The sequence below is a fragment of the Barbatula barbatula genome (genome assembly GCF_947034865.1).
Source record: "Barbatula barbatula genome assembly, chromosome: 13".
Taxonomy (NCBI): Eukaryota; Metazoa; Chordata; class Actinopteri; order Cypriniformes; family Nemacheilidae; genus Barbatula; species Barbatula barbatula.
This window is the reverse complement of record NC_136776.1, coordinates 19,898,308-19,923,536: the sequence shown is the minus strand read 5'-3', so window position 1 is coordinate 19,923,536 and position 25,229 is coordinate 19,898,308. Positions and strand designations below refer to the sequence as shown.

General features: G+C 38.9%; 3 protein-coding genes across 8 annotated transcripts; 1 reads left to right on the top strand and 2 right to left on the bottom strand.

Annotated features, from left to right (window-relative positions):
• Positions 1-1,404: 1,404 nt before the first annotated feature.
• Positions 1,405-4,774, top strand: nphs2 (NPHS2 stomatin family member, podocin; the record flags this gene model as incomplete). The annotated part of the gene is made up of 8 exons (XM_079471920.1): positions 1,405-1,705; positions 1,777-1,880; positions 1,969-2,041; positions 2,177-2,259; positions 2,521-2,724; positions 2,803-2,858; positions 2,940-3,018; positions 4,508-4,774. The coding sequence occupies 8 exons, from the start codon at positions 1,405-1,407 to the stop codon at positions 4,772-4,774; spliced, it is 1,167 nt and encodes a 388-aa protein (XP_079328046.1).
• Positions 4,775-6,508: 1,734 nt separating this feature from the next.
• Positions 6,509-9,793, bottom strand: hsh2d (hematopoietic SH2 domain containing). 3 transcript variants are annotated; one of them, XM_079471799.1, is made up of 6 exons: positions 9,521-9,791; positions 8,802-8,925; positions 8,534-8,623; positions 8,258-8,423; positions 7,884-8,069; positions 6,509-7,453 (listed from the first exon to the last, which is right to left on the bottom strand). In XM_079471799.1, the coding sequence occupies exons 2-6, from the start codon at positions 8,891-8,893 to the stop codon at positions 6,941-6,943; spliced, it is 1,047 nt and encodes a 348-aa protein (XP_079327925.1). In that variant the 5' UTR covers positions 8,894-8,925; positions 9,521-9,791; the 3' UTR covers positions 6,509-6,940. The 3 variants fall into 3 exon arrangements, with proteins under 3 accessions (XP_079327925.1, XP_079327926.1, XP_079327927.1); XM_079471800.1 differs by having other exon boundaries at positions 6,571-7,453; positions 8,802-8,908; positions 9,521-9,793; XM_079471801.1 differs by lacking the exon at positions 9,521-9,791 and having other exon boundaries at positions 6,571-7,453; positions 8,802-9,022.
• A 224-nt stretch (positions 9,794-10,017) lies between these two features.
• tpm4a (tropomyosin 4a) lies at positions 10,018-24,825 on the bottom strand. Of its 4 annotated transcripts, none has more exons than XM_079471795.1 (9): positions 22,870-24,825; positions 21,487-21,612; positions 14,185-14,318; positions 13,798-13,915; positions 13,641-13,711; positions 13,456-13,531; positions 13,097-13,159; positions 12,949-13,018; positions 10,018-10,971 (listed from the first exon to the last, which is right to left on the bottom strand). In XM_079471795.1, the coding sequence occupies exons 1-9, from the start codon at positions 22,981-22,983 to the stop codon at positions 10,889-10,891; spliced, it is 855 nt and encodes a 284-aa protein (XP_079327921.1). In that variant the 5' UTR covers positions 22,984-24,825; the 3' UTR covers positions 10,018-10,888. The 4 variants fall into 4 exon arrangements, with proteins under 4 accessions (XP_079327921.1, XP_079327922.1, XP_079327923.1 ...); XM_079471797.1 differs by lacking the exon at positions 10,018-10,971 and adding an exon at positions 12,055-12,254 and having other exon boundaries at positions 22,870-23,528; XM_079471796.1 differs by lacking the exons at positions 21,487-21,612; positions 22,870-24,825 and adding an exon at positions 18,012-18,427.
• Positions 24,826-25,229: the final 404 nt, after the last annotated feature.

The following is a 25,229-nucleotide window of genomic DNA, read 5'->3' as shown; positions in this document are numbered from 1 at the left end:
CATAAGTAGGCTATTATATATGGAACAATTGGGATATATTATATAAGCGCAAATCGTTGTTTTTGAAACATTGGTTGGATAATGGCATCATATTGGTGGATCAGCTATTTAACTCAAATGGTTTCACTGACAACGAGTTTTAGGTGCATTATAAGATTCCTGTAACATCAGGGGAATATGCAAAGGTTTTTTGCAAAAGAGTGAAACTTGGAAATTATATTAATTCATTACACGCAGACTGATATATTTCAAATGTTTATTTATTTTAATTGTATTAAACGTGTATCACGTTCACGGATGACTGTGCGTGCATTTGTTAATCATTTTGAGTCGAAATTCGTCCCATATGCGAGCGTCTGCCAAAAACTGCAGTCAGGCCAGCCTCCACTCTGAAAAACACGGTCAAGTCAGCCCTCACGCGGTTTTGTTACGGGCGCATACATGAGGCACTACGGTAAAGATAGCGCGAGAGGACCGTCTTAGAATTGCGAGAACATTTCAAAATAAAAGTGCTCTTTGGTCTCCCACTGATTTGGTAGTTTAATGACATCTTACATCAATGTTTTAAGACAAGAACCATTTTATTCTTGCTGTGACTTTACATTTTTTACTTTAACGATGAACAAATTATTCTTACTTTAATTTTAATTGGTAACATTTCTTCCTCACTATCTGTTTTTTGAGATATATTTTTAATTATAATTTGGAGGACATTTACACCCCTTCAAATACTACAAATACTACAAAAAGTGATTCGGGTCATTTCAGGTCGGGTAAAGATCTTTGGACCCGAGAAGACCTCTACCTCAGACCTCCTTTCCTCTATTCGTATTCCTTACTGCTCCCCCTGTCATGCACAAGGCATGGGAATTGTCATATAGTGCAATTCAACCGTGCTGAAATTGTGGGATTATAACACCCTATTAAGCGAATCTGAACAATCATAAGTATTGACGGATAAAATTGTTCTCACAAATGGACATTTTATGAAGTTTACATACTTATATAGACACTCTTTTAGCCAGCAGGTCATGTTTTCACACAACGTTCTTTATATTAGGCTATCTAGGATGATTGTATATGTATGAAAATAGTCAAATTATTAAAAAAGTGCAAACTCCACAAAGGTTTGTTTATCTGTTTTTGAGATAAAAACATTTAGAAAGCAGTCAAATTCGTGTTAAATTAAAACAACACTTTGGCATTCAGCATCCCTTACAAAACATGTGTGGGATGTTAGTCACTGTAATTAATTTGTTAGCCGTACACGCAGACTCCTCCATCTTTAAATGAACCTTGCAGAGATACTCCCCCTTCCAAAGATCCAAGAGCACAGAAACAAATCACACACCAAACCAACACCACACACAACATTCTCCTCTCAGGGATTGCTGGACACCTCCGATGGAGATGGAGAAAAGACCAGAGACATCTCCACATTCTTCAAAATCTGGAAGGGTAAAGAGGGAAGCGTCACCTTCATCTAAGGACAGGAAAACGAAAGCACCCAAGTCCGTGAATCTCCAAGAGCCTCGCAAAAGAAAAGAGCGAGAGAAACCTGACATTTCAGAAGAAAGACATGAAGCCAAAGATGCTCAAGTCATCTCGAGAAGCACTGTTGTTAATGTGGATGCTGTGAGAGAACGTGTTAAAGAAGAGAGAGAGGAGTTATTGAGTTTACTGGAGACTGAGGGACATGGAGAAGGTACAGTAAGTGTGCACAAGAACATTGTGAAACATGGAGAACCAATGGTTATGTTTAATTTTCCTCTGCAGGATTGAAGAAGCGATACCTTGGAGCTTGTGAGATGATTCTGGTGGTTTTGGTCCTTTCACTGGTTATTTGCTTCTTGCCTGTTTCAATTTGGTTCTGTTTAAAGGTAAGTTCAACATTATAGCATTACTCCTGGAACTTTTATTTTTGTTTTATTACTGTATATATATATAAAAATGTAATTTTGTTTTAAGATTGTGCGAGAACATGAACGAGCTGTCGTTTTTCGACTGGGACACTTGTTGCAAAAAAGACCCAGGGGTCCAGGTATTGTTGATGACAGAATATTTTTTAAACGTCCCTTTAATGCATAAAGTACAGTAAGTTTGTCGTTTTCTTTAGCTAAGAAATGATGAGACGGATCCTTTTATTAATCATAGTTTTTTTTCTATTTGGCTTCAGGGCTGATATTTCACCTTCCATTTCTGGATGTGTGCCAAATAGTGGACATCCGTCTGTTGATGTTAAAGATCCCTCCTCATGCGGTAGGTCCACAGTCTTCAAAGCGGCAACAAAGCCATCAATGCATACATTTTTGTATGTAGAAGTAACAATCTGTTTTCTGAGACGACCTTCATGTCATTTAATGAAGTGCCCTAAAAAGCTGACTACCTCAAATGACATTCTTCAAATGACACATTCGTGTTTATTGCCCAGACAAATCCAAAAGGACAAATATCATAACTGATAATAGTGAACAATAATAATAACTTTGCATGAATCTTTTGTTGTCATTATATTCACAGGTGGTGACCAAAGACCTGGTGTGCACTGAAGTGAGTGGGGTATGTTACTATCGTATCGAGAACGTGTCCATCTGTTACTCCTCGTTCGCTGCCGCCCCGTCCGTACTGCAGGCGCTGGCTCAAGTCTCGATAAGAGAGATACTGGCCCATCACACCTTCACTGACATTCTGCTGGAGAGAAAAACGATTGCACAGGAGATCCAGGTGAGCCTCACCAGGTATAAAATCAGCGACAGCATAAGTTCTTCAACAGAGGTCTCAAGAATTAGTTTTTTTGTGCAGGTTAATTTAGATTCTGTGACATGCCGATGGGGCATCAAGGTAGAAAAAGCAGAGATGTGAGTAAAATACAGACGATGCTTTCAAATAAAAGTATATTTTTATAAGAACTAATGCAAAACTATTGTCCACTGGTACAGAGAGGAGATCAGTCTCCCAACAGAGCTGCAACGCAACTTTGCTGTGGAAGCTGAAGCCAGACGTCAAGCACAGGTTAAAGTAAGTAAGTTCCACCTTCACCTATTACTTCAGAGCCCTGCTCTTTGACCACTATCACACAGTGCTGGACTGGTAATCTGGCATACCGGGCAAATGCCCCGTGGGCCGACGCACTTGGGGGCCGATATAATATAATATTATATTTTTTGAATCGGCCAACGACCGGCCCATAAAGCAGGACAGCGGCCCATTGGGCTTCTGTCAGGCGGCGCCCGTCTAATTGCGAAATGGCGGACATGGATTTAGTTGAGAGGATAGCTGCGCATTATGTGCTATGGAAGGCTGAAGAACGACGTAGACTCGTTCGGCGCCATGTCTGGGTCCATCAAATCCGCAGTCCTTCATTGTTGTTTCGGATTCCTGCCTCCTCTCGCTATGTCATAATCACGTCCCTACTAGAGCAAGCTCCTGGTTCGTAAACGCGGCACGAATTTTCGCCAAAGTTCAGATTTTTCAACTCGCGCGAACTATGGGAAGCCAAATAATCAAAAAATTGGACGAGACAGCGGGTATTACAGAGCTCGCGCCGTGCTGACATGTCATCTGCGTGATTCAATCGCCCAGCCAGCCGACTCCTCATCAGCGCACAAGTTATTTAAACAGCGCAAACCGTACACCGTACACTAAAAAAAAGAAGCCCCTCATTCCTTAAAAACATTTACATTGGTTCTCTGCTGAAGTCTATCAGTTTTCCCTACAGAAGACAAAGGAAATCAGGATGAAATGTATAATATTTTTTTTATTATTATCTTTAATAGTGTACAAGTAAACGGTAGTGTTTTGCATCGATACTTTGAAGAACTGCACATATGTATAGACTATAGGCTATGGAAAGACCTGTACAAAGCAGAAACTTCAATGACTTCCAATATCGTAGTCTTGAGGAGCACGCCAACCTCCTGAAAATTATATAGGACAGTTTACATGTTCAGGTAATTTATTTTATTATTGTAGTACGTTTTGCGCCTAGCCATTTTACCTCAACTATTTATGTTAATAATAGCAGAGGTTTATGGGTAAAATGTAAATGAGTGGCGCCAAATGAACATTGTATATGTTTTAATTGGTCATTGCAGCGGATTGGTTGGTGACACGCTGCCCATCGGTTGGCGATAGGAAATTGAATCGCGCAGATGACATGTCAGCGCGGCGCGAGCTCTATAATACCCCGCTGTCTCATCCCACTATTGGATTGTTTGGCTTCCCTTACTAACGCTCAATTTGCGTGAATCACACCACAAGTGGGTATACTAGGTCTATCACCAGTGAGTCAGTCAAGAGAGAGTGAGTACACTGGTCCATGGCACTTAGTTCTCAGCTTTGTAGGTTTTTGGGGGAATGGAACAGTAGATATGCATATCTACAGGTACTGCAAGGATGGTGTACTGGTTGGTTGTGTCCGACCCATTGTGGTGGGCCGGTCTGAGTAAAAATGCCAGGGCCCTTTTTTTGTCCTAGACCAGCCCTGCTATCACACATTGTGTTGCAGGTGATTGCCGCTGAAGGAGAGAAGGCAGTTTGTGAGGCACTGAAGTCTTCCGCTGAGTCTCTTTCTGGGTCTCCGCTAGTCATGCATCTTCGAATTCTGCAGCTTCTTCACAATCTGCGCTCTGAGCAGCCGGCTGTGGTCCTCAACATACCTCCTGATGTACTGAGTCAATCTATAGACATCACCAGTCTAACCAGAATGGCCAATCAAAGCCTGACCCCGGTGGACGAATCGGAAGAGAGCATTAAAGACTTGCCCATGATGTAGAGACAACATGCATGCCAAGAAGTTTTTTCATGTTTATTCAATGTTAAAAGGATACTTCACCCAAAAAAGAAAATTCTATCGTCACTTTCTCACCTTCGAGTTGTTCCAAATCTTTATAAATGTCTTTGCTCTGATGAACTTAGAGAAAGATATTGGGAAGAATGCTTATAACAAAACAGGTCTTGACTCCCAAAAATTACTTTATCCTTTTTTTGTTCTGTTGACCACAAAAGAAGACATTTTGAAGAATGTAGGACAGTAAACTATAGACCACCATTGTTTTGTTCCTAATATGGAACTCAATGGGGGGCAAAATTTGTCTGATTACAAGCATGTGTTCATCAGAACAAAGAAATGTATACACACATGGAACAACTCGAAGGTGAGTTATGACAGAATTTTCATGTTTGGGTTTCCTATTCCTTTAAAATGGAATGTCATTTCTTCTGAAACAGGAAGTTAGGACATGACATATAAAGGGACTGTTATTAAAAGCTAAAAGCGTTTAGTTTACTTCAAAAGAAATGTTTAATGTTGTTCACTTTTCATATGTCAAACCACTTTATACACACACTTTCCTTTAAAACAAACAATCATGATTTATGTCTGTTTTGTTCTCACCATTTTAAATACATGCCAAATACTGTATTTTACACCCATTGAGGTCTGGTATTAAGATCATAAAAAGCACTTCTGTTATTATATACTTTTAACTTGGGCTGTCTAAACAAGCTAAATCAAGATTTACATGTGGCGGCCTGTATCCATTCCAAAAATAATTTAATGAAAATATTAACCACTTGCCTGAAGGTTGACGCGCAGGTCTTTTTCAAATAGGCTACAACATTTTGTGAAAGGAAAGCAAAAATCAAACACTCCTTGTAATGGATACCTGAAATTTGAAAGACGGTCCTTTGCAGCTTTGCCAATCTTCAGGTTTGTCAGCAAAGAGTGAAAGCAAGTCTTTTCGCCCCAAAACTTCACTTAACGTCGATGCACATACAGTATGCTGAGAACGTTGTAAAGCCAATGTGCCTAAAACAACAAATTAAAGAGGTTAAATTGTGCAACCGTAAAGAAAGCTTTGGAGATCTTCGACTTATTTGAATTTTTTTCAAATGAGAAAAGCAACAATTTCTCATGCCCACTTTTCCGGTGGATGCGTCATGACAACGGCTGCCATTCTTAAAAGCTGGTTCACAAATAATTTGTGGGCATTGCACAAGCAAGCTTTCAAGAGTCAAGCAGTAAAATAAAACTTTTGATCTTTCAAATGAGCCGAGCATAAGAGATCTCATCACCAGGATCTTCACCGAAAACCTATAATGAAACCACTCAAATTAAATTAAAACAGTTGATCTCATACATTTTAAAAGCTGGTCTAATACAAAGGCATACCCGCATGAGTCCATGTTTAATGTAATACTTATTTGGATAAGCTTCTCCAGTTGTAATCCCTCCAGGGCAGAATGAGTAGGTGTTACACTTCAAAGGCATTTTGGACCCACTTTCGGTACATTACATTGGCAATTCATTTCAATTGACTATTTCAAATGTTACCTCAACTCACTCAAATAAGTTTATGGGTCAACTTCAATTCAACCACTTACGGTAAGACTGCAAAAAGGCTTTACAGCATAACCATACGACCTTATAATCTATTAAATGTGAAAAGATTATATTACAAACAAAAGGTGATACAGTGACTGTATCATAAAAAATAAACCCACTTCTGATAGTATATCACCATGTTACTACAGTAAATGATCTGCCAGACAAACAGACATGACAAATATCTGGTAGTCCCATGGCATTTTTAATAGTTTTATTACACATTTTACAAACTGTAAAGTTTTTTTTTCAAATTCCAAAATGTCACATTATAGGAAGCAATTATGAAAATCCGGAGGTATATTCAAATTTATGCCCAGGGGCACAAAACAACATCACCACACATCGTCATATTACCAAGTTGAACAGGTTTGTCCAGATCACAAACTTGAGTGCATTGTCCGCAAAATGTTGTGACACAAATTGAAATGACAGCATAGCGACACGCACAGAACATTATAACAATGAAAAAACAATAAGATGTTGTGACAACCGTGTGATCAAACAAAATAAGATCGAATACATGCTTGAATGAAACCACCCGGATGTTAACACCTAGTAACCGGGTGCAAAAGGGGGTGGATTTAAGTACTCGATGGGAAACTTCCTATCAGAAATGTTGGGAATACCATCAGATGGTCCGAGGGACGCAACCGGGCAGTTGTCAATAAGCCTGAGGTAGTCGTTTTCGGTCGGCTGCCGAGGGTTGGAAGCAGAAAATGTGGAAGACTCGTCGCAAGCATCTTTGAAAATCTCCTCATACGTGTGTTCATCGCACTGGCTGTGCTTCTTCTTCAGCTTTCTCTTGATTTGTGCCAGGCCCATGATGGCATTCTTCGACTGTTTTTGTTGGTTACGGTTGGTTCCTTTATCTTCAGAGGGTGTGATGGGCGAGTTCTGATGTTTTTCAAGACAAACCTTTGTCGGCCCTTGTGATCTGTCTACCTCAATGGTAGCGGGTGGATGACTTGGCAAGCAATCTCTGGGTGGTAACTGTGGTGGTGTGTCCGGAGATGTGGAGATATTATGTATCGTTCTGGGCTTTGGAACAGGCTTTGATGGCTGTTCCTAAAATGGATGAACACAAAACAAGGTTATGGTTTAATAAAACGAAAACTATTAACACATTTATGTTCATTTAAATGATGTAAAATAATGGAATAAGTTCAGGCATTTATTTATTAATTGAAAACAAAAACTAAACTAAAACTGAAATAAATAAATATATTAAACTTATATAGCAATATAAAAAAATAAACACATTAATAATTAAATAGTTAAAAATTAAAACAAAAAATATAAAACTACGGTATAAAATTACTCTCAATGAAGAATGTTTTTTAACTTAATAAAACGTGTCATATGTATAACCACAGCCATTTTTGTTACCAACAAATTTAATCGGAACAAGCATTCCTTAATCTTCAAGACAGCAAAAATCTTATATTGAAAGGATGTTATATTGATGTTGATATATTCCCACGCTCTGTAGATTTACACTGGCATGTTCTGTCTCCAAGCTGGGATAAAGTCCTGTTGTGGGACTTGTTGGTTGTGTAGATGATTCTTTTCGGATGGGCAAGCTTGGGTTGTGTTCTGTTGAAGAATTCCTCCATGCATTCGGCTCAGCGTTGATGTTTTTCCTTTGAGGAAACAGCAACTCCGCATAACTAGTTTTGTCAGCCTGTGAACAAAAGACGGTCATTATACCAACTTTTACAAATGACAGATTATGACTAATGTCACCAGTGTAAACAAACCGTGCCGGATGGTTCCTTAATTTGTATTTAGAAATTTCCCAGTCAAATCACCTGATCACTATCAAACATTTAAAAAATGACCTTTGCGACAAAACATGTTTGGAAAAGTTACCTGTTCACAAGCCATGGTTAGCAGTTGGCTGTAGGGGGCAATGGGGGTCCTGCGGTGGAAGGCCACCAGGTCGTGGAGGGAACAATATTGCCGATTCTCGCCCACAATCTCAAACTGGTAATCCGATAACACGTCAATCATGAAGTGTCTGCAGCGGTCCTCAGCACTAGAGGAGAAACATCATTTTTGGAGACCTTGTACAATCCTTGTGCTTGTTTGATATGGGTCAAACTTTATGTTTAGGGAAGATAACTAAGCACATGCAAACAAACTTACCGATACGACAACGTGTATCCCACCCTGCTCTCGCTAACACGAATAAGGAAGTAACCGGGTGGTTTGCACATTAACATTTCCTCTGTGGCCCTGCGGAACATGTGAGATAATAACATTATCAGTCTGGTATGCTCAGGAACCTGATTTTCAGCTTTGTGACATCACTGTGTTTATGATAAAACAAGATGATGCAAATGCCGTGAGTATTTATGCATTTGATACACATTCTGCTTGCTTATCTTCATGGCATAACAAAACTTTTGCTTACTTCCTGGAGATGATACCGTGGAACCATTCGGGAACAATTCCGTTCTTCAAAAGGCAGCTACGGTGGGGTTCTGTAAACCAGCTGAACGCCATAACATCCAGTCAGTCCTGGGGGCGAAAATAATCTGTTGAAAAAAATACATTTTTAACAATTATATGCCTTTAGTTTATAACTTTAGTTTGGACACACCTAGAGTAGTCTTTTTACTATTACTTTTTTCACAAATTATTTGAATGATATCATCAAAGTTCTGCACATTTTGGGCATTCAGACAGTCTCGCAAGAATCTTTATGTCCAGGCATGTTTGGTACTAGATTATACAAAGTGTTCACACACGTATACTGGACGTTTGTTGTCTGGTTTCCATCCCTGAATAACATATTATATGATGGCTATATATAGTAGCCTACGTAATGGCTCGTGAACTCCACGTTCTTCTCCCATAAAATGCCAATGCAGGAATTTTAAACAATAAAGCCAACGATCTGTAGTAACTTATGGAGCACATACATTAGATTTGACACGTAAAATGACCTGCCACAAATCAGACATTATAAACATTCACTGTATATCATTTCCTATAAATCTTCGTGGCATTAAGATTCATGCACTACAGAAGCATGACCCCACTTGTAAACTCAGAAAATCTGAGTTATAACAAATTGTCATAGTATATAAAAATACAATAAAGTTGAGTAATGTGTTAACAAGCGCTTACCTGTTGAGGCACACCGCGCTCACTAGGCGCAGACCAGGTGAGCTCACCTGTTTAAACTCAGAGGTGTGGTTTCAACGATGTAACGTAAACATTGAAGCATATTACAAATCTGTTTTAGATTCCGATTATAATAAACGATCGTCTATCACGTGTACAGACGAAAAACTATTGTTTCGGGCTGGACGTCAAATCTTACTACTGCGGTACGATGTTATAAATGACGACGTCGGGTAATGTTTTGAAGCGACCAGTCACGTACGTTAATTAATATTCAGGAGGCTTTCCACGACGCCATAACGCACTCGTCACGTTTGTAGATCACGTCATGACTTTAATTTCGTCAAAACGGGTCATATTTTGTCATTTCAAGACGAACTTTGTTGTGCGTGGGACTGAAAGATACGCAGTTCCATGATATGGTTTACATGTTACACAATTTTATGATTTTCATATAATGTATGAAAGCTATTTACGAAACACAAAACAGACTTTTTTTTATAAAAATTTATTACAGAAAGTGGAAAGGAATCTTCAAGGCATGTTTAAAAAAGGACAGGAAAAGCTATTAGTTTAAAAATAGTTTTCTTTGGTCTTTATTTTGGTCCTCGTTTTGTGGTGGCTCCATCAAATCCAACTCTCAGAACATCAGGTAAAACTAACAGTTTTAATAAACTGTTAAGGCCTTTTATTATGTACAGACCTAATGTTTTATTAACGTACAAAATAAAAGTTGTTACCAGACATCGCTGAATCAATACAACAATCGTGTCTCGAAATCAGCTACATTTTTCTGCACATAAAACATCCGAGGATGAAGTTGCAGGTTATATTTGCATTTATATTTTATATTATAACCTTTTTAATGGCATTACAAAATAAGGACAAAGATGTAGCCTACTGCAGTGCATGGTATTTTAATGATGCTAATACTACGGTACTTCGAATTTCAACATTATCAATTTATTTACTTCACCATATTAACACAACTGCACTTTCTTTTCCAAATAAAATACAGGTTATTCAAAACTAAATGTATTTTAAACATCCGCAAAACCACATAGCTCGAATATTAAACTGCAGCACACCGTGCGGCCAGTAGGTGGCATGATAAACACACACAATGCACGTACAGTAAAACGTCTTCATTTGACCGGGATTAATATCAGAAATTAGGGATTAATGGTGAAGTGTTTCTTTTTCTTTTCACGTACACGACTTCCATGTCGTGCAGCATTTGTTAAAACACTTTAAATGTACTTTCTGATGAGAAATCAAGCTATAGCACCTCATTCGCAAGTGAGAAAACGGGAATGACGTAAGTATTTGCGGAATGTTGTAAAACGGACGTCGTTTCTCTGTCGTCATCTCTTATAAAGTGTTGAGCTCCTGAAGCGTCTGGTCCAGCACCTGATGCATTTTGAGGTTTTCGTCTTTAGCAGATGATAATTTTTCTAAACATAAACAAGATAGTAGAAATTACTCGTTTTATTTGTTATTTAGTATGTTGATAATTAGTTTCATGCAGGATATCCATACAAATGTTTAGTGTTAATAGGTTTAGTAATGGAAGGTTCTTAAATCACAATTGTTATATTGCACACATAATGTACTCTACAATACTTAGTATAGTAATCCAGTATACTTATTAATTTCAATAGTTAATTGTAGTATGTTGTAGAAACAGTATATTTTAATATTTACTTATGTAAGGTTCAAAACACTACTGTAGGTGGGAATTTGACTCCAGTTCTCTATAATAAATAGAATATTACAATATTTGTTCATTCAAAATTAGATTCCCTTGCAATTGTCAGTGTTTTGATTGGTGACAGCATTACATTTGATGCAAAACAGTGCTTATAAGTGATATTATTATATATGCAGTCACAACAAAACATGACTGAAACATAACCTCACCTTTGTGGACCTCTGAATATCATACGTGGAAAAAGGCTGACAAATGTTTTTACAAATGTACACAAATTGTTCAAAGCGATGTAACTTTTAAGTCTTTTATTTCCATAAACGTAATATCAATATAGTTTTTGTTTACAAATTGGTGTTAAATCAAATGTGTCACATTCAACAGCAGATGCTTGATATTTTGGCTAAATCCCTTACAGGAAAACACAACATTTAACGTGTGATCCCATAGGTTTCAAATGATAAAAACATGGGAACTCCAACATTCCAAAATAATGTTAATTTGCACATGTGAATTTCTGGTAGATTTCTTGGAAGGGGTCTTAAAGGGATAGTTTTCCCAAAAACGAAAATTCTGACATCATTTACTCTTGTCATTTCAAACATGGATGACTTTCTTTTATCTGCAGAACATAACAGAAGATATTTTGAAGAAAGATCGCCGGCACCCATTCCCTACTATTGTATGGACACAAAACCAATGCAAGTGAATGGGTGCCAGTTACCAACATTCTTCAAAATATCTACTTTTGTCACTGTAGTTTTACTTTTGAACCTATGACAGGAGAAACAGCAGACTGAGGGTCTGAAATGAGACGATGAGAGGGTTTTTATTGCGACTAGCACAAGCATGGAACATGTAATGATATGCAAGACATGCAAAAGGTGGCGAGAAACTCGAGATAGCAAGAAGTCACTACAAGAAACAAAGCAGGAGAGATATGCATCTACAAGGAGGTCATATCATTGAGAGCATGGTCCAGCTCTTCAGAGATGGCTTTGTACTTCAGCTTCTGAGCATACAGTTCATCTGAAGGTGGAGCAGGAGAAGCCGGAAAGCAAAAGATGAGAAGTAGCAATGGACAGAAAGCAGATGGAGAAAAACAAAGAATGGAGAAAGTTAATGGAGAAGCTCATGAAAAGCTTAAATAGTTTGTTGTAGTCAATCAACAATCTAAGCAAATCGTGACACTTGAGGAAAAGCAAATGAGGACATTAACGGCTGTAAAAATTTACATCTGACCCACAGAAGATAGGCCGCCTGTCTGGTTAATTTGGCTAGTCGTATGGACTTGTATTATTAAGCGAATGCAAAGTTTAGTCACATTAAGAGCTGTAGGAGCTTGTGTAGGAACAGACATGCTTCATTACTCCCCGGACAAAAGCCATGCTAGACTCAGACTGAATTTAATATAATATATCATCTTACACAAAAAACGCTCAAGAAATTGAAATACGAGTCTGCAGGAAAACCTGAGGAAGAAGTCCTAAAACAATATACTTCAAAATGTTTTATGACTGTCAGGGGAGGATAAAACATCTGTGACCAGTAAAACCAGAGGTCATTTCAGAGGGTGAAAAGTTCATTTAGACACTTTGAAGACGTCTTCACTAAAAACGATATTTTTAACTCTAAAGTCATTGCGGTACATGCTTTGTTACACATCTTCTTTAAAGGAGCACAGTTACACAAACGTGAAACAGCAAATAAGAAGCATCCGTACCTTCCAGGTCATCAATGGATTTTTCCAGTTTGGCCACTGTTCTCTCTGCAAACTCTGCACGGGTCTCGGCCTGAAAAACACAGGGAAAAGTTTAAGGATTTGATAAGAAATTCAGGATAGTGACAGGCATATCTTTGTCTTGGTTTACCTCCTTCAGCTTATCGCTAAGAACCTTGATCTCCTCTTCATATTTATCTTCTTTTTCTGAGTACTGAACACAAATAACAAACACATATATTGAACAATGTCATATCCGCTTCACATGAGAAAAGTTTTGGTGCTTCCTGTTTCTATGTGAAAATGTGATCAAACTACAGACTCTGTGGATATTTGAACTGTGCGATACTATTCTGTAAGTACTCAAGATTAACATGAGATATGTGGAAGCTCTGTGTGATATGGCCGCTTTATCACATTTGGACCATTCCGATTTTGAAAGCTCATCCCAGAAGTCTGAAATTGCGAACGCGTGACCAAAATCAAATGGCAAAGGAGGGTTTTGCTTACTTTTTCTGCCTGAGCCTCTAGAGATTTAAGGGCGTTAGTAACATTTTTTAACTCCTCTTCCAAATCGCTGGCTTTGCTGAAAGCACACGAGCAAAAAAAAACAGTGTTTTACTCATCCACTCATAAACATTCACATTATACTTCAATGGTTTTAAAACACAAGTGCATGGCTGGACAGGTGATACCATTCAGCAACTTCTGCCCTCTCATCAGTTCGTTCCAGCTCTCCCTCCAGAATCACCAGTTTACGGGCGACCTATAGCGAAGACAGAGATCAGATAATAAGCCTCAAACTTCAAGCATCTAGAAGCGCACAAATTCCTCCTCATATTTCAGATGTACCTCTTCGTATTTGCGGTCCGCCTCCTCGGCGATGTGCTTGGCTTCCTTCAACTGCATTTCCTGGATCTCCATCTTCTCCTCGTCCTTCGTGGCACGGTTCTCAATGACCTTCATTCCTCTGTAGGTGAAGCGGTTGATTAATGCACTGTTGCCACAGTTCTGTGACACTTTTTTAGTTAACCTCTCAAACTAAGTGCAACCACAAATTTCTTGATTTGCATCACGTTGTCACTAATTTTATATAGGATGCTTGTGGATTGTCTATTTAGAAAAACATGATCAAGAGGCTAAATAACTCTGGCACAAAAGGTTGTTTGTGTCGGAAGCAATGTTGTCATTCGTTGCTTGTGTCAATATTTATAAAATTCACATTAGCATTCCGCTCACCTCTCGCTCTCATCCGCTGCCTTCTCTGCTTCTTCCAGTTTCTGAAGCGCGGTCCCCAGTCTCTCCTGAGCCCGGTCCAATTCCTCCTCCACCAGCTGAATTCTGCGGTTCAGGGCCGCCACATCGCCCTCAGCCTGATGAAAAGTTCAAGAGGTTAATCCCTTTCAGCCTTTTTGGGAGGTAATGCACTATAACATGGCAGAATTAAGATGTAATTTACTATGTCTCTGGGATACAAAAAAAGGTTTGATAACGTTATGAATGATGTGGGAGTGACTGAAACATAGTTTGCAAACAAATGAAACATTTTTATACCCTTTACGACTGCCACCCGTTGTGATTCAAACAAAGTTTGAACTCAGATCGAACACAATGGCACCTTCTGTGCAACGCTTCTGTTTCAAGAACAGTCACGTCTACCCACTTACCACATACATTTCTTTACTATAATTATTATGACGAAATATCCACGGCTCTCTAACTCTCTTGAGTTTGCATTCAGGTCTGTCAGAATAGTAGGAAAATCTGGCAGCCAAGAAGTCGTGTCTGTGTTTAAACTATAAGAGTTGTTAGGAAAAAGAAAATGGGACGAGGACGAAACGAGGCACGGGGGAAAACTCCCATTGACCACTGCTTACACCTTTTCGGAGTCGGTGCTGCTGGTATTTTGGATCCTGGCTAGCGTTTGGTTTAAGTATTCATATTTGGAAGATGAACAGGAGTAGTAAACGAATCAAGATGAACATAAAATGTTATATTCTGGATTTTATTTATAGCTGGTTTACTACTTAATGGCATAAATAGGTCTAAACTTTATTAAACACACATATGAACGTGATAAATTAAAGCTGAAGGCCTATTATCCCAACATTGTATCATTTACTCACCCTCTTGTCATTTCAAACCTTTCAAAGACTTTCTTTCTTCCACAGAACACAAAAAACTATATTTTATGGTAAGCTGGTAACCAAACAACACTGGCACCCATACAATTCTATTGTATATACACAAAACCAAGTCAATGGGTGCCGTTAGCAACATATCTTCTATCAAAATATCTTATTTTGTGTTGTGCAGAAGAAAGAAAGGCAAAAAGGTTTTAAATGACATGAGGGTGGGTAAATGATGACAGAATGTTCATTTTTGGGGGACCTATCACTTTGACCCTGTGGTTGGGTCAAATAGACAAAGCCAACTGTTGGTTAACCCAACGATTGGGTTTGTCCATGTTTGACCTAACTGTGGTGGAAAACTGTGCCTGAACAAACAGATTATGGATTTCTCCACTGTAGAACGCAATACATCTTTCATCACAGTATTTCAATATGCTATTCATGATGGAGTCAGACAGGCTGTCTGCAAATTGGGGGTCAAATTGAGCTACTTACATTCACTGATATTTAATCAGCGTATCAAAGGAAGCGAGCTGTTAGCTTGTCATTGCGCAGGAGCTTATCAAAAGGTCGGGTAGTATTACCGTCCTCCAAATAAAGGCAAGCCACAATGATAGGCAATGCGAAAAATGAACAGGAAATGGACACCCTCCACTTCCTCTTTCCTCCCCACAAGCTCATTGAGTTCAGGGTCAGGAAACTCCCTAAAGCGTTGTCCCTTTTCCTCAGTCACTACATTCTCCGGCTGCTTCAGACACAAGCCATATATGGTGAAATAGGATCTGGAGAATGCCTGAAATGCTAAAAATACTTAACAATTAGCCAGAAAAGCAGAAACTAAAGCGCTCATGAAGCTATGTGTTATCAAGAACAGCGTCTCAATGCAACCTTGAATAGTTTATCACGTACCAAACGAACCAAACGTCGGCCAACATTTACACCAAAACACGAATTCCCGACAGAGACACCAACTAACCAACACAAAAAGAAGAAGCGATTAAGACAGATCAGATTTCGACCAGCACAAGGACATCCATTTCCAATTATCCATTTAGTGTTAAATTGTAGGGGAATCACCCGATAGTTTGGAAGAAGTCCCGAGATGGAAGGTACTTATTATCGTCCATGGCACTGAGCAAACACGGAGAAAAACCCTATCAATGTAATGACCTTTTTATGGACTGCTATTATGAAAATAAGGTTTATCAGACGAGTGAATGAAAGACAGTCAACATCCTATACTTGTTGAGCTGGAGCTACAAAAAGCTAATAGTAAAACGTTTTTAAGGTATGAATCACATTAAAAATATTCATATGTAGTTTCTGTATGCTTTTTGGAGAATGTCAATGCAAATTTAAGGAGCATTCGATTCACTTTCAATGTTATTTTATTCATTGGGGCTAACTTGACTAATTTTTACCACTGAAGAGACTTAAATATGATGTCGTGTTTCTGACACTGTAAATTATGACCTGCATGTATTACGACCATCACAAAGGGGACAAAGGTCATGTCTGTCCCGTCATGAGAAAGTCAGACTGGGAGTGGAGGACTCACACCTGGAAAAGCAAAGCTTGCAAAAAAAGAACGTTAAAAGAAGAAATACAAATAAATAAAAAACAATAATGTGAAAGACACACTGTTGGTCCTTCTGAACAGGAGTTTTTAGCAGTGCCAGATTCCTGCATATCTGCATGGTCATCTGAGTATGAAAAGGGTCCACAGGAAGCTTAAATGTGGAACCAGAGTCAACATCCTGATCCGGTTCCTCTTGGAGCTCCGGATGGGTTGTATATGATGTGACGTGATATACTTTGTGTGTCTTGAGTAAAACATGTACTTGACAACTATGAACCATCATTCATTGACATGGCTTAATAAAACACATGTTTAATTGAACACATTCTTCTCATAGTTCAACCCCGTCGGTGAGATCCATCAAATGCGACAGACTGTAGGTTATGGCAATATTTACAACTTGAGCATTAAAGACTCCACGAGTCATAAAATTTCATTAAATGGAATAGTTCAACCATAAATGATAATGATGTCATCATTTACTCGCCTCTTGTCATGTCAAACCTGTCTGACTTTCTTTCTTCTGCAGAACACAGAAGGATATATTTTGAAGAATGTTGCCAACCGGCCCCCATTCACTTGCATCGGTACCCGTCCATACAATGGAAGTGAATGGGGGGCGGTGCTGTTTGGATACCAACTTCCTTCAAAATATCTTGTGTTCTGCGGAAGAAAGAAAGTCATACAGGTCTGGAATGACGAGAGGCCGAGTAAACGATGAGATTTGGCCAAACTATCATTACTAGTTGCATCACATCCACCCATTTATTCAACCAAAAGCTTTTTCAGTCTGGTGGTAGTAAACGTAACTTGGTAAATGATGACATCACGTTGAGATAAAAGCAAATCTAGCAATAATCTGAATGCCACAATACAGAATTAACATTCACAAAAATACGTAAACGTTTTTAAATAGCCCACATTAATACTTTTGAATGCACTATAGTCAAATACAATAGTATTTTAACATTATTTCATATTCCAAGAATGCATTGTATATTCAAGTTTATCAACTCAAAACTAAACTTTGTATATTTTCCTGTAGAATATTGTAAAGCGTGCTCACGTATTTTCCACGCAAGTGAAGAAAACTCTCTAACAGGGCTACAACTTTTGGGGAAAAGGTTAAACGTGCGCGTAAATGCTGTCGTGCGTAATGCGTAAATGGGACCGTTGGACCAACGCCTTTCCTTCCACATCCTCACGTTCACATCAATGTCTCACTGTTCACCTACACATGCAATTATTGTCTTCAAATGGGCATGACAGCTCTTTATGTAAGATGAAGGGCCCAGCGTGAGAAACAAACGTGAATGAAGTCCAAAGACAGAACGTTATAACCTTTCGTTCCTTACTTTCTCCCGCAGTTCCCGTTCGTTGTCCAGGTCGTGCTGTAAAGCCAATGCCCGGTCCTCCGCGTCATCCGCCTGCTGCTGCAAAGTCTGGATTTTTCTCTTAACCGCGTCCAAAGAAGTCACACCTGTCATTTTAACCACTTTCTATTTGATTCAACACTAAAACAAGACGAACTTGGTCGAAACGATGTGCCAAAACGCGAACTGACTTTTTAAGATAAAAGAAAACGAATATAAACGGGATGTCCACTTGAATATCAAGTTCGGATGGAGACACGGAGAAGTTTGATCACTGAAAGGTCTTCACGGGAGGTTATTCCTGCCTCGTGGATGCATCGGGAATGTACGTGTGATGGAGTTTAAGGGGGGAGAAGAAAGTCCTACGGGAAAGTTACGATTCGGCTCCGGGTGACGTCACGCGAGGCGGGGCCCGCAGGAATCCTATTCATTTCTGGCTCGTGCAGTCCTCGATTCATTTCTTTTCTCTTGTTTTATTTTATACAGACGCTTATATTGCCTTGTTCCCTGATTTAGTTCTCTGTCACCGCTGCTGTATGTTATTTTGTGAGTTATTTTGATATCACAGATATTTGCTAAAGTTACTGTGTGTGCACGTAAAACAGCTGCTTTTACCTGATTAGACCCAAAATATCTTTGGTGGAGAAACCCAGTCATAATAAAATGTAATGCCACTAAACCACAATCATAGTATTTAATTTGAGTGCTTTTTTGACTTAATAACATTTAAAGGGGCTGATGGAAATCATAGTTTTTTTGGTTGTGGTCAGGGGCGGACTGGTCATCTGGCGTTTTCCCGGTGGGCCGCTATCGTTTGGGTCTGGTAGCGAACACTTTGGCGGTTTAAACGAACGTATTATAAATGCGAGTGCACGCAACACACTTCTGCATAACATCAGGTTCCAAAGCAATTGTACTGACAGGTAAACCTTACTCGCGTTCACATTTGGGCGGTCAATTCATACAACAAACTGACGTGACACAAGGTGTTTCAGGTCTGGTTGAGCATTCGCTTTTTGATAGAATGCATCTTTTGTTCCGACACTTAATTTTGAGCAATTTCACGTGTCTAATACATGCATGGGACCAGGGGCGATTCTAGGATTTTCATTTTAGGGAGCCTCAGCCCACAATAAGGGTATGATTAAAAAAATATTATTTGACTATTAGGGTAGGTTTGTATACTACTAACCTTATTGCTATCCACTATTTCATTGTATTCGATAAGTGTATGTATAAGAATATAGACAAAACATGTATTAATGTAATTGTTTATTGGAAATATGTTTAATCTGTTCTATATTTATTTCTATTTATTAAAAATAACAACATGAATTATCAATTTGCCACTTCTATAAATCAATTACTTAAAATAAAACACAAATCCCTTAACTCTACTCTTACTCTAATGTATCATGATACACTAATGATTCATTATTACTTAATACAAAAAAATATTTAATATTACAAAACAAAATAGCTCCACATGATGTTTCTCTCTCTGTGCCATTTGTTGCTTTCAGACAATGATGTGTGTATTTAACCATTTCTGGGCATGGCTGCACAATGTAATGCCGAGATACACAATAATATGTTTTAAATTTTCAAAAGTAAATTAAAGTAAATCATGATCGTTTTCTAAAGTATGTTTTCATAGGTGTTAATCGCTTCATTTTTGTTGGAAGAAAAAACAACTACCACACTGTAGCGAAGACGTACTGGTTTTGGATGAGAAACCGAACCGTGTATTGGTCCAGTAACATTATGTAAACTGCAATTTCAAGAACTGCACCGATGCAGATGTCATATCATAGCAATCTATCAATAAATGCACACACACGCACGCGAATCCAGAAAAAAACTTTTCCGTGCCATATGACCCCTTTAAAATAAAAATTTTGTTATTATCTGACATTACAGTAAGAAACACAGTGACGTACAACAAGCCCAACATCCAAATAGTCAAATAGTTACATGCCATTTCTGCTCCGATTCTTTGCGCAGAAGTTTGCTTTTGTTCTATAGTTTAGACAGGAATCTCGAAGCATTGATTTCATTAGTCACAGGAGTGTGGCTCTTTCTGTTTTCTTTTCCTACATTCCTGAAATTCCTGGGCTGCTACATGGCAACCAAAGCGCCGGTCTGCCCTGCCGGTCCTGACTGATCATTAACAGGCCTCCAGAATCCAAAGTCTCGCCTGCATCGAAGCGCCTCTTTCAGTCGTGAATTAGGAAATAAAATGAGTTTATAGTTTCTACGAATGCATGACATGTGGTACAACCGTGTGAAGCTGAAAATCAGAAGATCCCCGACTCACATGTATTCCTCTTGGTATTGGATAAAGTATAATCTGATGTCACATTGAGTTTTGATGAACCAATAATGGGCTTATTGAGAACCTTTTTTAATGAGCATAACAGACAGTATGTTTCGCAATATCAGAGGGGATCCTCACGCGGCCCAAGCAGATCTGCCCCATGCTGGAATCATTAAGGATTCGCAAACAACCGTTTCGCTTCAGCTTCCTTCTCATGCGCTCATTTCCTTTGAGCTCAGAGCAGGAGAAACATGAGCTTATCAGTGTAGTGGACAGGATGTACCCGCTCAGACCCGTGCAGGTGTGATCACTATAAACATGTCTGAAAGCATGATTCTTCAGACCAAACACGTTCCAACAGTTACTGTACCGGACGTCTTTGATATGATTCACTTTAGCTTTGAAAGACAATTTCCAATCATAAACAGTAAACCTGTCTATGAATGACTGGACTTTGATTTCTTCAAGGTATTGCAAAGGTAAAGCTAAAGAAAAGAGGATTGAATTTTGATTTATAGTTTCTCTTGTGTTGACATGCTTTAAAGTTTTTTATTGCCTGTTAATCCCATTGTGACACTTGAAATGATTCATAGAAATTTGTGTGTGTGTGTGTGTAACAAAATGTACTTACCAATACATAATGTAAAATTGTTTGTCCAGCTCATTCGTTGATCTAATGAGCATTATAGGGATAGTGCACCCAAAAATCTTGTCATCATTTACTCACCCTCGGCTTGTTTCAAACCTGTATAAATGTCTTTGTTCCATGAAAACATGGAAAGATATTCGGAAGAATTAGCAATTGTCGGTTCTGGGTAATCATCCACTACCATAGTAGGAAAACTGAAAACTACTAACATTCTTCCAAAGATCTTTCCCAGTGTTCATCGGAACAAAAACATGTATACAGATTTGAAACAAGCTGCGGGTCTGTAAATGATGACAGAATTTTCACTTTTGGATACCTGTAAAATAGTTTTGGCCACTCCTTTATGTAAATGAAGGTTGGGTGGGGTATAATTGACTCCCTCTCAAACATTGTGGTGGGTGGGGTTCTAAATGCCTGGGAGACCAACAGGAAGTGACAGGAAGTACAAACATCATAACAAAAGCCTCAACCTTAAGGAATGCGTCACTTACGTCAGCGGCTTTTATCTCAGACAGTTCCAGTTTCTCCTGGGCATCTTTAAGGGCCTCTGAGTATTTGTCCAGTTCATCTTCGGTCTGTTTGAGTTTCTTCTGCAGGCCCATCAGCTCGTCCTCTAGCTGTGAGTGAGAGAGAGAGAGAAAATGAGAGAGAAAGAGAACATATTTAACTCAACATCTCATAAAAATCTGTATTATTTAGAGACAAATGGCTGCTAACATTGTGTTCACAGATATTTAAACTTTTTACATAACTAGATATCTTTATCGAAGGAGATAATGTATTTACGAAACGTATTTTGTCCGTTTAAGGTGTCCGTATTATCAATATCCTTTTACTTTCTATTTACCGATATTATTTAATAATGATAACTACCGTTATTCTTATGAACATGATTACTGTTTTTGTTATCTTATAGCGTGACATTCAAATGATGTAGTGTATAGATGTTGTATAGAATTGTAAGAGATTTAATACCACATTATTTCAAACGCTCTGGTGTTGACATCAGATAAATGGTTTTAATTTTAGACAGGGGTGACATTTCACACATAGCGATGAGCTCACAAACACTTTGCTAATCTATGACTATCAGTGTGGCTGTGCTCTCATGCTCAAGAGAGGCTCTGTTTATCTCCTGGGATTCCAGATAGTCGACTACCTATTTTCCATTTATAACCTTAGGTGTTCATTTACAGAGGTATTCATCTGTTGGACTACAGTGCCTCTCATTAACAACTTCAAAAGCAATTTTCTCAATATTTGGATTTGTTTGCACCCTCAGATTCCAGAGATTTAAATGGCTGTATCTCTGCCAGTTCCCCATACATCAATAGGAAGCTTTATCATTCAGCTTTCAGATGAAATGTACCCATAAGACTGGTTTAGTTGTCCAGGCTCACATATTTGTAACCTAATTTTGCTAGCTTCTTTTTTCTTTTCTGAGCCATTTGGCCCTTACGTTTATACAGGTGTCCAAGCAGAAGAACAGGGACTCTAGTTCATCACATTGTTTTTCATTAAAACTAGTATGTAATCATATCATATTTGATTGAAAAACATACGTTTGAGCTTTAATTTATAATGATCATTTTTAATATAATCATTAAAATGAATACATTTTTAGTAGATAAGGTCATTTTTGCTCATATATACTGCATTTTATAAACAGATCATCTACAGATTTCTTATTTAAACAAACAAAATAAGTTGCATTATTGAAAAAATAAAGAACTGCCACAATGCATTTGATGTTCGGGTATGCGGAAACACTTCTCTGGATCTAGTACCTCATGACAATTCAACAAAACTGGAACAAAATCTACATTCTCTTAAGAGTATCTCTGAATTTCGACTCTCTCAGGTTTGGCCCATACCTGCTTGCATTTCTCTTCCGCTGCTTTCTGCTCCGTCTCGGCCTTCTCCGCACGGTCGATGGCGTTCTCCTTGTCCAGCTTCAGCATTTGCATCTTCTTCTTGATGGCCTCCATGTTTGCAGATTGAGATTTGAAATCTAAAATTCAGGGAAGCTACAAACCAATGACTCTTGATGCGAAGCTGGAGAGCAGAAGAATGCAGCTGATGTTGCCTGAAACCAAAAGCTGCCAGCGATCTTGGACCTCTCTACATATCCAAGCCAAAGTCACCCCCAGATACACACGCATTCCCTTTTTGCTCCCCCCACCGGTCTTCATATCTAACCACTTGTGAGAAGGCTCCAAACTCAGTCTGAGCAATTCTCCTTATTTGGAGTGAGTGCGTTTTGTTTAAAAAAAGGATGGAGAGGTGAACAGGCAAGCCGGACGGATTTAACCCAATAATTGAACATAAAGGTACTAACAACACTGGGCCTCTATTGACCTCCATTGTATGGACACAAAACCACTAAGTCAGACACAGGTTTTGAACCACACGAGAGTGAATAAATGATGAGTGAATTTTATTTTTGGGTAAACACCATCAAGAGATGTTTTTGGAAAGTGATTCAGAGATGTTAGGACTCTAAGTGTTAACGTCCAAACCGTTGGGCCCGTCTGACGGTTTTGGCACACACGGCTAGAGAAGAAATGCCGAATGTAACACTGTGTTTCGACTGGCTCTCCAAACGGCTGTTGGCCACAGTCCCTTCCTTGACACATTTTCTAACCTACAACAACTATAAAAATCTATTCATAGCACTTCAAAAGTTTAGTCTTTCGCGAATCCTTGTTTCATGCGGCTGCTTGAAATTTTAACGCGACAAACCGTGTTGATAAAACTATGAGACATGTTTAGCGTGCCTCTCTCCTCGTCTATCAAATGTATGACTCACTCTCTCCACAACACCTGGACGAACGTTCTGACATCAGTGTCCAAAAACACCTGTGCTCTATAGACAAACAGCCATCTGGTGCATGTCACGGTAACAGTTCGTAACGACACCCCGCCGTGCCCTCTAGCCGTGCACAGATGTTTGCCACCGGTGTGCCCAATTGTAAGCACACGTTCCCTTCTGCTTTACCCTTGGGCACCGGTTGCAGGAAAATACGTAATGCACTTTGGCCGTGGTTCAAGATGACTCGCGACTGCTTCGTTTTACGGACTAGAGGAAGTATGAATGTGTGTCATGTTGTTTGGCAGCGTCCCATCGTGATGTAAGTTTAACGGACGGACGTAACACAAAGTGTGCTTTGTAAATATGGCCACTGGAAAACAGCATTGCTGTGGGAATCGATTTGGTGTGGTTGGATCTCAGATTTGACGAGTAGAAGGTGCGACTACAAGAAAAAGAAAAGCTAAAATGATGGTTACAGTGAGACACAAAGATGGTTATTTTAAAGATGGTTGATGACTTGCATTGTATGAACACAAAACCACTGAGACATTTCTCCAAATAACTTCTCTTGTCTTCCGCGGACGAAAGAGTCACAAACAGGTTTTGCACAGAGAAGCCATAAAACAGTCCTCTGGGATTCCTCAACGCTTCTCAAAAGAGTAGCACAACATACCTTAAACATACACAAACATGTTGATTCCCCCCCACCGTGTGTCATCTGAAGGCTAAATACACGACAAGACTTTTGCTCAGATTTTGCCCAGATTTTCAGTCTTGACTTGTTGCAGAACCGTCTGTGCCAGTCTGCAGATTTGATCAGTTAGTACGTTTCTATCTGAAACTTTCAAGACGTCTGCAAGTGTATGGTGTCTAGATTAAAAAAAGTATTTTAGTGTATTATAGCCATTAACAGTGTTGATCTGTTCTCTTTGGTAAGCGCAGGCCGGTCCGGACTGAACTGAACTGAAGATAAGACATGCAAGGGAGGGAGAGAGAAATGTAGGCCCTGCCCACAGGAAACTATAGCTCAACTCAGTATGGCCTTTTATGGTCAAAAAATCCCCAGACCTCTGCTCTGGTACCTTGGGAATAGCGTTATAAAATATACCTCGATTTAAAGAAACAAGCAGCGAAAAGACACACAAAGAATAGGCCAAATACTAATCCATTAAGACCAAAAATTGACAGCACAGGTTCTCAATTAGGCTACATAGGCTAACATGCCGTATACTTTAGTGGTAGTTTTCAGTAAAACAATAATTTAACAAAGATACTTGTTTTAATACAAAGTATTGTTTTATATGTTGACATCACAGCATGTTTGAAAAGTAGTCTCACCCAACAGTTATGCAAACATTGACAATTTATTTTTTCAACACTCACAAAAGCTACGACGCCCCCTTGTGGTGAACAGTGAGGCAT

Excerpts from the sequence above, each read along its gene's own strand:
- hsh2d (XM_079471800.1), bottom strand. The coding sequence starts at position 8,893 with ATGGCGTTCAGCTGGTTTACAGAACCCCACCGTAGCTGCCTTTTGAAG. Across the intron at positions 8,624-8,801 it reads CACGGTATCATCTCCAGGAA|GGCCACAGAGGAAATGTTAA; the intron begins GTAAGCAAAAGT and ends CATGTTCCGCAG. Across the intron at positions 7,454-7,883 it reads TGGAGACAGAACATGCCAGT|GAACAGCCATCAAAGCCTGT; the intron begins GTAAATCTACAG and ends CATCCATTTTAG.
- tpm4a (XM_079471795.1), bottom strand. The coding sequence starts at position 22,983 with ATGGAGGCCATCAAGAAGAAGATGCAAATGCTGAAGCTGGACAAGGAG. Across the intron at positions 21,613-22,869 it reads CGGAAGAGAAATGCAAGCAG|CTAGAGGACGAGCTGATGGG; the intron begins GTATGGGCCAAA and ends TCTCACTCACAG. Across the intron at positions 13,712-13,797 it reads CGGACCGCAAATACGAAGAG|GTCGCCCGTAAACTGGTGAT; the intron begins GTACATCTGAAA and ends TCTTCGCTATAG.